Source organism: Heteronotia binoei, chromosome 2, assembly GCF_032191835.1.
Source record: "Heteronotia binoei isolate CCM8104 ecotype False Entrance Well chromosome 2, APGP_CSIRO_Hbin_v1, whole genome shotgun sequence".
Lineage (NCBI taxonomy): Eukaryota > Metazoa > Chordata > Lepidosauria > Squamata > Gekkonidae > Heteronotia > Heteronotia binoei.
Window position 1 is genome coordinate 91,967,621 of NC_083224.1, and position 14,770 is coordinate 91,982,390.

The window sequence follows — 14,770 nt, forward strand, 5'->3', positions numbered from 1 at the left end:
GCGCAGAGCCTGAAGAGGGAAGGGGTTTTCTCTCTGATGAAGAGATAGAAGATGTCTGTGTGCCAGAACTTTCAGTGAGGTTCTTCAAAACTGAGCATTATTGGGATTTGTTAGTTAAGTCTTTAGCAGCACTAGATATCTATGACAATCAATCTGAGGAAGACCTTACCAGCCCCCTCACCAATCCCAAAAATAAATCCATAGGGAACACAGAATTTTTCCCTAGATATCTTCCTCAGAGAAAGTTTTTCCTTTTCCTCAGTTCTTTGAGAGACAACTGAAGGCAGAATGGACTAAACCAAATTCTAATCGTCAGGTCCCTCATTTTGTTAAAATGTTATATGATTTACAAGGTACCCCTGGTGGATGGTCCGATCGCTGTACTCCAGTCCTTTGGTCTTCTTTCAGAGGATGGGCATGGCTCGGTTCGTGACAAGCTTGACAAGATCAATCTAGCATTAAAAAGAAACCACGAAGCCACAGTAATGGCTCTCAAGGCAGCTGCGACTAACTCCATTGTCTCCGGGGCAGCCATTGTGTGGATAAGGAGGCTCATCCAGCTTCTTCCAGATGCCAATAAGAAGATCTTGGAAGACACCAGTAGACTATTGAAGGCAGCAGAGTTTTCTGCAGACGCCTCCTTGGACACTCTCACCTTCTGTTCCAGAGCCATAGCTTCAGCCATAGTTGCCAGGAGGGGCATTTGGCTTTGGGTGTGGCCTGCTGACATTCATTCTAAGCGTATAGTAGTTTCTTATCCATTCGAAGGGGAGAAATTATTTGGAGATGCCTTGGATAAAATCCTGGTTGAGACCAAGGATAAAAAGAAGGCCATGCCTAAGAATATCTGTCACACAGACAGGAGGATTAAGGCAACCAGTCCTTTCAGTCGTCCAATTTCTCCACACATACCAGACAAGATTCCAAATGATCTTTGTGGGGACAACCCAAACAGAATTTTCAAAAGAATTTCTCCAACTCCCAAGTTCCAGCGATCTCAGCCCAAGAGATCAGACAAGCAGGACAGGGATGCCAAGTCCAATAAATTATTACTCAAACAGGCTTCCCATGGAAGCCCACCTACTTCATTTTCTCTCAGCTTGGGAGAACTCTCACGCAGATTCCTGGACCTTAGAGGTCTTCTCTCGAGGCTACACCATAGAATTCGAAAGAGTTCCACCAGACCGGTTCCTTCAGTCCCCTCTGTGCAAGAATCCAGCCAAGAGGGACATTACCTTCAAGGTCATCAATCATCTACTGGCAATCCATGCAATCGAACCTGTCCCTCGGAACCAGAGAGGCCAGGGTTCCCAAGAAAAACGGTGACTGGCGGGCAATATTAGATCTGAATTCCTGAACAAATCAATCAAGGTCCATCACTTTCAAATGGAATCGCTAAAGACCATCACAGATGCACTTCAGCCTCAGGAGTTCCTGGCTTCTCTGGATCTGACAGAGGCCTACTTGCATGTTCCCAGCTTAGTCTCTCATCGAAAGTTTCTGTGTTTTTGCATAGATGGAACTCACTTCCAATTCAGAGTGCTTCCATTTGGGCTTGCCACAGCACTGAGAGTATTTACCAAGATCCTCGTGAACATAGTGGCCTATCTGCAGCAGAAGGGTATTCATGTCCATCCGTAGCTGGACAATCTCTTGATCCAATCATTATTGAGGGACAAAGCCCTAGTGGATGTCCAGTGCACTCTTCAGTGTCTGATCCAACATGGTTTCCTAGTCAACCTAGCCAAGAGCCTACTTCAACCCACCCAGCGTCTGAAGCATCTTGGGATGGTTATAGATACCAGAAGAAACTCCCTGTTCCTTCCAGACAACAAAATTCAGAGGACAAAGACTTTGGCCTTGGAAGTCATCCCCAGCAGGACATTCTCACTTCTGACCTTTGCTAAACTCATGGGGGTCCTGATCTCAAATTTGGATGCAGTCCAATGGAGTCGTTATCACTCTCATTCACTACAGTTCTTCCTCAGACCCTTTCCGTTCCAGATTATGGAGAAACAAGACAGGACGCTCAGTGTCCCATGCAAGGTGCGGAATAGCCTTGTCTGGTGGACCAAAGATCACAACCTACGTCGAGGAAAGGTATATTATACAAAGAGAGAGATCCAGATATTTTCAGATGCCAGTCTGTCAGGCTGGGGAGCAACACTGAACAAAAAACCAATTCAGGGTCTTTGGCCCCAGACCAGTCTTCATTTACCAATCAATACCTTTAGCTCTATGTCAGTTTCAGGACTCTCTGTTCAAGCAGCATGTGTGGATTCACACAGACAATGTCACAGCCAAAACCTGCATCAACAACTGGGGGGGGGGGTCCATGTTCTGCACTCTACACAAAGAAGTGGAGAGGCTCTTATCTTGGGCGGAACATCATCTAGCCTCTATACAGGTGGAACATATCAAAGGGTCCAACAATGTCAAGGCAGATTGGCTCAGTCGCCAACGCATTCTTCCAGGCGAATGGTCTTTACACCAAGTCCTGTTTCATCAGATCATTCCACAGTTTTGTCTTCCAGATGTGGATCTGTTTGCATCCCCTCTGAGTCACCAAGTGTCACAGTATTTCACCAGGTATTTTTATCACCAGGCAATAGGGATGGATGTGCTGATGTCCGAGTGGTCACAAGGCCTGATGTATGCCTTTCCTCCAATCCCAGTCTTGCCAAGACTACTCAGAAAGATCAAACAGCAGAGAGCAGAGGTCCTTCTAGTGACTCCATCGTGGCCTTGTCAACTATGGTTCTCATTGGTGCAACAAATGGCGAGATCAGAACCACTTTGTCTCCCGTTCCGTCCAGACATGCTGACGCAGGGACCTATCTGGCATCCTCATCCAGAGTGGTTACAGCTAACCGTGTGGAGGTTGAGCAGAGTTCCTTCTTAAAACTGGGATACTCCTCAGAGGTGACAGACACCATCTTGGCTTCAAGGAGCGTGTCCACTACCAGAACATACAATTCATTGTGGAAGGCTTTCCACAAATGGTGCAGATTGAAGCAAGTTGATTCTCTGCATCCCTCTCTTCTGAATATTTTACAGTTTCTACAGGACAGCTTAAAGACTAGGTTGAAGCCACCAACACTCAGAAGACAGGTCGCAGCCTTGGCATCTGTCCTTCAGCAAATCGATGGAGTGGGTTTGACTACCCACCCTCACATTAGTAGATTCCTAAGGGGGTACCTTGAAATTCCCTCCACAAGTTCACAGATTTCCTACTTGGCGCCTCCACACAATCCTCACTGCATTAACCAAATCACCCTTTGAACCGCTACAATCAGTTCATCTAAAGTGGCTACAAATGAAAACTATATTCTTAGTGGCTGTGACATCTGCTAGATGAGTATCTGAAATAGGAGCTTTCTCAGTAAAGCATGACCTCTGTATTTTTCACAAGGACAAGGTGATCCTCCATATGGATCCCACCTTCCAGCCCAAGATAGCATCTAAGTTTCACAAAGCACAGGAAGTCTATCTTCCTTCCTTCTGCCTAGGCCCCAAACATCTGAAAGAGCACTCTTGGCACACTCTGGATGTCAACTGAGCTCTTAAGATAGATGTCCACCACACAGAAGCCATTAGAAAGACATATTCAATGTTTATCAACATCTCTGTTCCCAAGCTAGGTCTGCATATGTCTAAATCGGCTATCAGCTATGTAATCCGACAGTACATTACCAAAGCCTACAAAGCCTTGAGCGTCCCAGTACCAATTGGCATAACAGCTCACTCAGGAGTGCAGCCCTTGACAAGAATGCATCTGTCAAAGAGGTGTGCAGGACACCACCTAGTCTTCTATTTCAGCCTTCATTCATCACTGTAGACTAAATGTGTATGACTATGCAGATGCAGCCTTTGGACGAAAGGTTCTGCAGCATATCTTACCGGACTAGGGCGATTCCCTCCCTTAACTAACATGCTGCTCTGGGAGCACCCAAGATGTCCTCCGCCTCTGAGGGAGAATGACCCTTAGAACTTACTGTGAGGGGTCCTTCTCGGAGGAAAGGAGGACATCTTGTCCTACCATCTGTCACTCTATCACTGTTCTTTCCTTCTGTTTTCAGATTGGAGCCTGCCATGTTGGCTGGACTGTTACACAGTTACTCTTTCTCTTTTTCTCTCATTATATGTTTAGTTTACCAGTTGTTGTTTTTTACATAGAGTATCCTTATAAAGTGTAGGAACTGCTTCTAGGAGTATCCTAAACTGAGAAGGGGGAGTTTCCACACCACATAGGAAGAGGAAGTTTCTTTGAAATCTGCGTCCCTGATAGAATGGTGAGAAACACCCAAGATGTCCTCCTTTCCTCTGAGGAGGAGAACTCCTCATGGTGAGTAGCAAGGGTCATTTTCTTCAGGGGAGCTGATCTCTGCTATATGGAGAGCAGTTGTAATTCTGAGAGATTTCCAGCCCCTCACCTGGAGATTGGCAATAATGGTTCCCCACTCCTCAAACTCCGCCGTCTCCAGGCCCCACCTCTTAAATCTCCAGGAATTTCCTAACCTGGAGTTGGCAACCCTATTTCCTCCCATTTAACTTCCCCTCTGATTTCAGCTGATTATTGCCTTCACCCTCACTGCAGCCTCTCTGTAGGAAAAAGACAATCTTTCTCCACAGTGGGAGGGGGGAACCAAAGCAGCTAATATCATTCTCCTCTCACTGTCCTGTGCTGGAAATCTGTGACTGGTCCAAAATCACCCAATCAGCTTCCACAACAAGAATCTGTGTCTGGCAGGCCCCACTCTGAAGCCGTGACTCCTATGCCTTCCTCAGACTCCACCACAGAATGTCCACCAACCTAGAACAGGCAACCATAGTTAGGACTGGCCCCAATGAGTGCTTCCTCAGAGGCCTGTAGTGACACCTTTCAGACCAAGATTCTCTTTCTGATAACACTTTTCTCCTTCCAGAGGAGGATAAGGAGTTCTCAGCCAGTCAAGGAAAGCGTCTCTCTGGCTGTGTCCCTCCTCTTCCTGCTCCCTCTCTCAGCCAGTCTAGGTTAGGGTTTCTTTCTCTGCTCTGTGAATCAGTGTGACAAGTGGCTCAACCAGTGGGAGAGTGTGGAGAGCCAGTAAATGCCAGAACTAAAGGTTGGTTGCGTTTCACTGAGAGAATCAGCTTTGCTGGCTAGCAACAGCCACTCTGGCGGAAAAGAGGAGCAGACTGAACCATTGGCATGCAAGTACTCTTGATTGATAGTTTGACGGGCCAAAGTCTGATACCACACAGTCCCACTGAGCCCCAACTAATCAGGATGGTCAGATTTGCCACCACAACAGGAGAATTATTACTAAAAGATGAACAAAACCATGGGGAAAATAAGGTATAAGTAATATATTTCACTTCCATTGAACTTTTGAACTTAAGTTTTGCTACTCCAGCTGGAATCCTTTGGTTACAAATTTTACTATTTTCAGCCTGCTCTAAGCAGCTCTTTTGCGCAGTTCTACTTTGTCAGACATCCTCCCCGTCCACAAATTCTAAACTGCCAACTTCTCTGCTGATCTCCTGTTGTTTTTCAAGTATCAGCATTCTTTCAGTCTCTCATTGGTTGCTCTTAGAGAGAGAGAGAGAGAGAGAGAGAGAGAGAGAGGAAACATAACTTGTCTATCACCATAGTGTACCAGCGTATATGGTTGAGTCAAAATATGTTTAGCTGTTTTTATTTAGGTTCATTTGTCAAAATATACTTAACTCTTGTTATTTATTTTCATATGTTTATGTTATTTATAATTGGCCTCTCTCACTGAAGGCAGATTACACAGTGTAAATCAGTGCAATCAATAGGATGATACATCTAATAAACAATGGAATGGAATTGGGAATAGGAGAAATTTAAAGCATGAAAGCTTTATTATCTGTATTCTGGAATGTGTTATTAACTAGGCAGGCTTGTGACGATCACAAAAAGAGATCTTTTGGACTCCTTATTTCAGATGAAAGTGTAGCCATTGGTTTTTAAATGATGTTTTTTCCAACAAAAATTTGAAGTAAAATCACTCAATGAGTAAATAAGTGGCACTACAAATGAAAGAAATTGGCTTTGAGGTACCCTGGCTATGTGAAAATATCCTTATGAAGATTCTAGTGTCAGGAGGAGCTTATGCTTTATTTGCTGATCCATTTGGTTACTAGATAATAAGACAAAAATATGTACAGATACGGATCTCTATTATAGGGTTGCGTGTTGTAATAATCAATGTTCTTCATGTAGGGAATAGATCTACTATAGAACAGTGATTCAAATTTAGAACAATATATACATAAACGAACTACTAATGCTCACAAAGAAATGAAGATAAACTTACTGTCCCGCCCAGCCCGGGCGAGGACTGCGCGAGGGGGACCCCCCGATGCCTGCCAGCCACTCCCGCCCCCTGTCACCGCCCCAAGAGCCTCCCGCACCTTCCCAAGCCCCCGCGGCGGCCCTACTGCTCACCTGGGCTGACGGAGCGCCGACAGCCGCCCGAGCAACGCCCCACAGCCAACGTGCTCGTCTCCGGGTCCGAGGAGCCCGGCCGGAGCGAGACGTCGGGGAGCAGAAGGGAGAAGCCAAGCCCAGCGCCAGGCAAAGAGGGGGAGAGCCGCCTGACCCATGGCAGCAAGAGACGCCACACCCCAGCACACTGCAGAGGTCTAGGACGCCCGAGGCACGCCCAGGCAGCCCAGCCCCAGCACGCCTATCCCGGGCATCTGGGGCTTTGAAGGGGGGAGGACTGGGACGGGAGGATAAAAGGGAGGGGGGCAGGAGGTCAGGGAGGAAGCTGGCCGGTGCTTATTGAGGCTGCCTTGCGAGAGAGAGAGTGACAGGAGCCGCTGCACAGCCAGGAGGGGAACGGGGGCCTGTGGTGAAGTAACCTGACTCCCACCCCTGTTTCTGAGACCTCCGGGGAATGCCCACAGAGTGTCTGAAGGGGGTCGCCCGGGATAGAGGGGCGACGGCAGCACCAGGAGACCGAGAGGGGCGCCCGGGGTGCGACACTTACTTTAAGGTTAGACAAGAGCAAGAGTCCAGCAGAACCTTTCCAGTCATCTTTCTTACCATATAGAAAGATGATTGGAAAGGCCAGACAGCTTGCTACAAGTCAAGCCCAAGAAAATGACAACAGAACACCACTGGTGGTCATATACAGCTCACAACTCAAGCCAGTCCAACGTATTATTGATCACCTAGAACCCATGCAGGACAATGATACTTCCCTCACATGGGCACTCGGGGGGGTCTGACTTTTTCTTGCTGACAGACAACCTGCTAACTTAAAACAACTTCTCAATTGCAGTGATAAACTACTTAATAGTAACATGGATTCTGGTAAAAAGGCCTGCAACAAACTAAGATTCCAACCTTATTCTTATATAGACCCTAGCAACAGCATCAGTGGACCCAGCAACATCAGCCATACTATCTCAGGTTCATTTTCCTGTTCATCCTCTAATGTGTTTTTTGGCGTCATATGTCAGCAATGCCTTTCCACCCTCTACATTGGACAAACAAGCCAGTCCCTATGACAAAGAATTGGACATAAGTCTGACATTAGAAACCACAATATTCAAAACCCAGTGTGGGAATATTTTAACCTTCCAGGACATTCAGTTGCTGATCTAAGAGTAGCAGGTCCTCTTACAAAGGAATTTCAGAGGGAGATTAGAAAGAGAGATTTCTGAATTGTAATTGATAATGAAGCTTAAGACAATGCATCCTCCTGGACTGAATAGAGACCTAGATTTCCTGTCTCATTACCAGTACTGATTTCTTCATGCCTACTATCTTTACATAGCACACCTAATCTAATCAATCCTGTTGTTGCCTATGTGCTATTGTTATATGCCTGCTCTTGCCATTTGGCATTTGAAATCACTCAACTCTCCAAGTTATAAGAACAGATGGACTCACATTCTAGCTATATATGAAGAAGTAAGCAGCAACTCATGAAAGCTCATACACTGCTGCAACTTTTGGTAGTCTTTAAGATGCTAATGGACTCTTGCTTTTTTCTGCTTCTACAGACAGACTAACAAGGCTACTCATCTTACTGCAGGGTTGTGCATATTTTTTCAAACATTAGTTTTTCAAACATTAACTTTTAGAATTAAAAAAAAATCCTCTAATCATCTATAGCAGGGGTGTTAAACATGTGGCCGAATCAGGCCCCTGGAAGGCTTCTATCAGGCCCTCAAGCAACTGGCCCTTGTCTACTTCTTTCTCCCTCTCTCTTGCTTCCTTCTGCATCTCAACTTGCTTTGCAAGGCTTGCTCAATTGCACAAGAGCTACAGGGCAAAACCTAGATTTCCTCCATTGGTTGAGGCTCCTCCCCCTTCTGGTTCAGTGCATAGGAAAGGGGAAAGGAAAGATCTCTGTGCAAGCACCAGTCGTTTCCAACTCTGGGGTGACGTTGTTTTCACAACGTTTTCATGGCAGACTTTTTATGGGGTGGCTTGCCATTGCCTTCCCCAGTCACAGAAGGTTAAATGCCTTCTGAGTTCACTTGATGAGTTGTGCTACCACAGCAGCAGCAATGCTTTCTGAGTTAACTTGCTGAGTCATGCTGTTGCCACGGTGCAACTCCATGAGTGAACTCAGAAGGCATTAAAATGTCTTCTGAGTTCACTTGTGTGGCATGGCTTCTGCAAGATGTACTGCATCACAAACTATGAACCTTGAACCAGTTCATTAAACTGAAAGGTTCATGGAGGTTTGTGGTTCCTGAGACCACATTAACCTTCACAGACCTTAGTTTTTCCAGTTTGTGCCTATCCCTTGTGTTGGATAAAATTTCTTCTTTTCCCTTGGAATGGTCTGCCTACAGTTACAAGACTCTTTTAAAGAAAACAAACACAAACATACAGATTTTAAAAAAAAGCAAAGTAATTCCAACTAATAAAAACAAAAGTCTGTTTGTGGATTCTTATAGTCATAGCAGGTAGCTTGGAGGAAAAGCTTTGCTATGATAGCTATGATACTATACTTTCCCCTGATTGCTGCAGGGCTTGGGAGGCAAACAACTCTCATTTCTGGCCTTGCTAAAAATGTCACCATAGTGAAATTAAAAAGGTAAGCTGCTTCCTACACATTCATTTTCTTGGCTCTATGGCATATTTAACTGTGGTCCAATAATAGGCAGTCTGTCAGTCTTAATGGGCAGTTCCCCCCACCCAAAATGACCAGCAGTTGTAGGAAAATACCGTATTATTGCTGGGTTTATAATAAACTTGTATGATTTTAATGCTTATCTGTCTGGGTTTCTAAAACTTGGCAGTGAAAAGAATGAAAGTTAAATACAGTTGCCAAATTCACTGTTCTAATATTTTTGTAAATTCTCTACATGACAAGCCTTTTGAATATTCTGTCAGTTTTGTACAAAGAAACATTCCACACCCAGGTGGACTCCCCTGAACTTGTTGGGAGAGTGTAGATTACGCTAATTAGAGCTTGTTTGGTTTTAGATTATTTATCCTATTCTGGATGTATCTCTTGCCTATAAAAACCTCAAGGCATAATACATTTATTTTTTTAAGAAGCCACATTGCTTTGTTTTACTGTGCTCTCTGTTCCTAAATATTCTGGCTAAGAATCCTATCTGGAGGAATGTTAAAACTACCAAGCAAGAAACAGGTATTGGTTTATAGTACTGAAAAAGGGAATCCAAACCATTCCATAGATTGTACAACTGTATAATGCTGTAGTTATATTTCAGCATCTAGAGGCTGCTGCAGATGATCAGGGTCTTCTAATTTATTCATGCTGCTGAGCTAATGTCTCTTCAAATAACCTAGTCCAGGGGTGTCAAACATGCATCCCAGGGGCCGAATGAGGCCCCCGAGCAACTGACTTTTGTCTACTTCCTTCTCCTTCTCTCTTGCTTCCCTCAGCATAACAGCTTGCTTTGCAAGGCTTGCTCAATTGCACAGGTGCTACAGAGCAAAACCTCTGTTTTCTCCATTGGTTGAGGCTTCTCCCCCCCCCCTCCCCAGTCCCCTGGAGAAAGAGGAAAAGAGCCAGAGCTTCCTTTGCCCAGTTCCCTGGGTCCCAGGGGAGAAACACAAAGAAAGCACCTTTAAGCCCAACAAGAGCTAATGTTTTAAGCATGTTTTCTTTTAATTTTTTTAAAAATCTGTAGTCGTGTTTGTGCCCTTTATAAAGTTTATATCTCTGCTGCCTAATCTTAAATAGGTGCACACATGGCCTGACCCGGTCTGGCCCAACAAGGTTTCATTTATGCCAAATCCAGCCCTCATAACAAATGAGTTCAACACCCCTGGCCTAGTCATTCAGATTGTCTAAATGGAAGAAAACAAAAGAAGTGGGCAGAAACTATGCTATTTCCTAGCTCTCAAGTATTTAGTTCAGTAGATTCTTGAATTCTCAGTCTGGTGCTCTAACATACCTTCTTTCAAATATACAGTGCATAGACATGTGTTGGTGCAGATGAAGCTGAAGTGCTAGGGTGAGAGCATCTTGCCTTGGCTACTCTGTATCAGTACTGGCTTAATGCCAAGTGTGCTTTGAATGCTCCTGCTTCAATAAAATGCAGCACATTTTTTTTCTTATTAGGTGTTGCTGTGTTTGCCTGGAAGGGGGAATCTGAAGATGATTTTTGGTGGTGCATTGATCGTTGTGTTAATGTGGATGGATGGCAGCCCAACATGGTAATTTATTTATTTTTATTTACAAAATCTACATTCCACATAAAATCTTTCTGCCCACATAAGGCTCATCAAGGTGGCTAACAATTTAAATCATACATGATCGAATAACATTTTAAAACCATTAAAATAAACCCTTCTCCCAGACATACTTCCCTTTTATTAATCTCATTTGGACTAGCTTTCCACCGCTTAAAGGAGTCCTTCTTACCTTTTACAGCTTCCAATACTCTGTTTGTTAACCATGCAGGGCTTTTCTTATACCTGTTTGTGCCTTTCCTAACTTGTATATATTTTATCTGAGCTTCTAGATTGGAGTGAATCTAAACAATCTGCCTCATCCAGGAAGGCTTGGAGTTGTCCAACCACCATCTGTTTAGTCACCTTGTTCAAGAATAGAACATATGAGACTGGTCAATAATTATTGAGATCTCCTGGATCAAGAGTAGGGTTCTTTAGAACATTCTGTTATCTCTTTTTCCTGCCCTTTTCTCCCCCTCCCCATTCAGTGATTCTTTGTGTTGAAAGAATAGAAAGGTTAATTTGGCTTCTTAACTTGTTGATACTTGTCTCAGCAGAGTGTCGGTATAGTTCAGTACATACAGTGTAGAACCCTGGGGGACCCAAGTTCAAGTATTTTTATAATCAAGGAGCTCACCATGTGTTTTTAGCAGCTCATAAATTCTTATCCTAATATTCCTCATAGGGGGTTGTGAAGATAACATGTAATTTTGTTTATGCTACAAGGAGGGGAGGATAAGAATGTGTTAGATGCATACTTCCTGGGCTGTACTTGAGAAGTCATGTAGACGCAAAGAGAATCATAGAGTTGGAAGGGCCCTCCAAGGTCATCTAATCCCAACTGCCCAGGGAAAGACTGCCTGTTGCTGCACAGCTCTGAACTCTCAGACTCAAACTAGGAATAGTAACAATTACTTTTGTGAGGTAGAACTCACTTCATCAGGTGCATTTATATTACAGGCCAATCCTCTCTGTTGCCTACAACCATTTAATATAAATGCATTAGCCTAATTTGCAAATTTATTTTGATAGGGGATATTTGTGCATTTCCTGCATTGTTCAGGGGGTTGGACTGGATGGCCCTGGAAGTCCCTTCCAACTCTATGACTCTAATCAATGTACATTTCATACATCTAATGAAGTTAGCTCTGATTTCTGAAAGTTTACCCTTATTTCCATTATATATGAGATGGGAGGAAAGCCTTCTAAATATCTGCCTAATGAAGGCAGATTTCATTGGCATCAGACAGAGTGAATGGTAATTCACAAGAACTTATGCTGGAATAAAATGTTGTTAGTCTTTAGGTACCACTAGAGTTCTGTTTGCTTCGCAGCAGACTGTTGCAGCAACCCCTCTAGTGTATCAGAACATATACATTTTGGCTGCTGTTTCCTTACTGCAAGAATTGAGTCTATTGGTACATATTCGTCTTTTTGACTATGTCTCTTATTCAAAACATCTTTTTACTCTTTCTCCTGTACTGGGAATACATCATACACTCTGCTTTCTGGCTTTATCTTGAATGTGCTTGTGGCAAAATGACCACTTAGGCTGTTTTTCACTGCAGGGAATGAGGGATTTTCACTGGTCTTAAACTGTTTAGACCTCAATAAGAAATTTCTCTTCAGGTTTTATTCCACTCCATCCCCTTCTGGTTACTCTCTGCTGCCAATGCAGGCCATAAATAGAATTGCAGTCTGACAGCCTAGGAGCCCTGTGGTGCAGAGTGTTAATGCTGCAGTACTGCAGTCCTAAGCTCTGCTCACGACCTGAATTCGATCCCTGGTGGAAGCTGGGTTTTCAGGTAGCCGGCTCGAGGTTGACTCAGCCTTCCATCCTTCCGAGGTCGGTAAAATGAGTACCCAGCTTGCTGGAGGGAAATTGTAGATGACTGGGGAAGGCAATGGCAAACCACCCCGTAAAAAATCTGCCATGAAAATGTGAAAGCAACATCACCCCAGAGTTGGAAACGACTGGTGCTTGCACAGGGGACCTTTCCTTTTCCTGACAGTCTAAGTGGTCCCCAACCTTTTTGGCACCAGGGACCAGTTTTGTGGAAGGCAATTTTTCCATGGACCAGTTGGGGGCGGGAGGGGGGATGGTTTCGGGATAATACAGTTGTGCACTTTATTTCTATTATTACATTGTAATATTAATGAAATAATTGTACAACTCACGGCCCAGTTGCTAACAGGCCACAGACTGGTACTGGTCCTTGTCCCGGGGGTTGGGGACCCCTGGCTGAAGTGACACTCTGCTAGTATTAGGATCCTTTCCTCTCCCTCTCTACACTTTTTTGGGAGGAAGGAGCCAGATTTGGCAGAAACTGCCAACTATGCAAAGTATCTTTTACCTAGGTAAACACGAACACAAAGTATGTGGCTTTGTTTGTAGTTTCTGAGACCCAATAATTCCAAATTCAGAAAATAAGACTTTATGCATAAGTATATAAGCATTCTCTATATTCAAAAGTAAAATATTACAGCATCTGTGTGTAGAGAACATCAAATAAGTTTAAACATGCAGTACTATTTCCTTAAAACTATACTTACTTCTGCAATGAGAGAGATAGGCAGATATTTCGTATAGGTGCTAGGTTAGTTGTGCAGGCTCTGTTCAGTTCAGATACTTCTTTTTATCCATTGATTGTGTCTCTTTTCTAATGACATCTTAGACATCTACTTAGAATGTCAGCTTCTCAGCTGTCTCAAAGAAAGCAACATCTAGTTTGAATATGGACACTGGTGCCAGAGCTTGCAATAAATCCAGATACCAACTTTGCTGCCACATACACCCAGACGACACAATTACTGGACCTAAAAACATCAACTTCACTATCTCAGGCTTATTCACAGGCTCATCTTCTAACATTGTGTATGACATTAAATGCCAATAATGCCCTTCAGTTCTCTACACAGCGCAGAGAAATCAAACCCTATGTGAGGAAATGACCCCTCTTTCCCCAATACTATAGTCTCAAGCATGGTTGCCAGGGCGCCTGGAGAAGTGAGCTTGCACCCATCTGGCCAGAGAGTGCGAGTAAAGCCATCCAGGAACTGAATGGGACTCATGTGTACAAGCAGCCTAAGTGTATAAGTGTTCTAAACAGGCACAGAGTGCTTGCCAACATGCACGGACGTTTCCCCGCTACTGCGTGGAGTCCGCCATGGTGGGGAAGAAGCTGCACCGCCACGGAGCTGTCCAGGCGACCGGTGTTGAAGCGCTAAGCATGGAAGCCACTGTGTTTCGCTAACACCACTTGTAGCCATCTTCCTGCCTGGCTGGACTTCATTCCTTCTCAATGGGAACCTCACGTACACACCTTGAGTCATTCCTAGCCCGCAAGCAACCCATCCGTTTTATGAATGGATTAATAGCTCGACTGTTGATCCTAATTGCTCAGTAATATCCTGAGCAGTAGCTCTGGTCTAGAAGATGATGAGAAAAGAGGAAGGATCTCTCCTGTCACATCCAAGCCTTTTGTCTACACCGGGGATACCTAGGTCAATATCTGATTCCCTATTGTCACATTCCCAGATAATCCCATCTCATCCCAAGCACCCAGCCATTTCCATACTGATATCACTGGAGCCGCCCCAGGCCCTGTCGCAACCTGGAAGTTTCCAGGGTGCCCAGGACAAAGGTGAAGTTCATTGGTCAAAGCATACACCCAATCAGGTGTCACCAAAGACTCACCATTGGTTCAGCCGAGGTCCAGCCTTCGTGGTCATCAGCAGAACCTCCCATCTCCCCTCCCAGTCACCTCCCATCCCCTCGGGACTTAGGTGACTCTTTATAACCTGTGGACTAGCTACCCACAGGTGTGCTTTCTATTCAGCAACCCCCATTTCCCGCTGTGTAGATACATCCCCGATTCCTGATCAGTTTCGGGTCCTCCCCCATTCCCTCACTTGTCGCCATCGGAGTCTTCCTTGGAGTCTGCGAGAGGTAAATATCGCCCTGTCTGTTTATCCATATATGTTCCCCTATCGATCTATCTATATATTTCTTTAGACCTGTGTGAATGTGTGATTGTTTTGTATTTTTACCTTGTATGAAAGAACTATTTTTCACAATAAATTACAATT

General features: G+C 44.4%; 1 protein-coding gene across 3 annotated transcripts in view; it reads left to right on the forward strand.

The window, feature by feature from the left end:
* Positions 1-14,770, forward strand: part of AHCYL1 (adenosylhomocysteinase like 1) — a 93,026-nt gene that overhangs the window by 59,354 nt on the left and 18,902 nt on the right. For all 3 annotated transcript variants that reach the window (XM_060231612.1, XM_060231614.1, XM_060231615.1), the window contains exon 6: positions 10,569-10,663. In XM_060231612.1, coding sequence (XP_060087595.1) covers positions 10,569-10,663 — 95 coding nt within the window. The remainder of the gene's footprint in view (positions 1-10,568; positions 10,664-14,770) is intronic.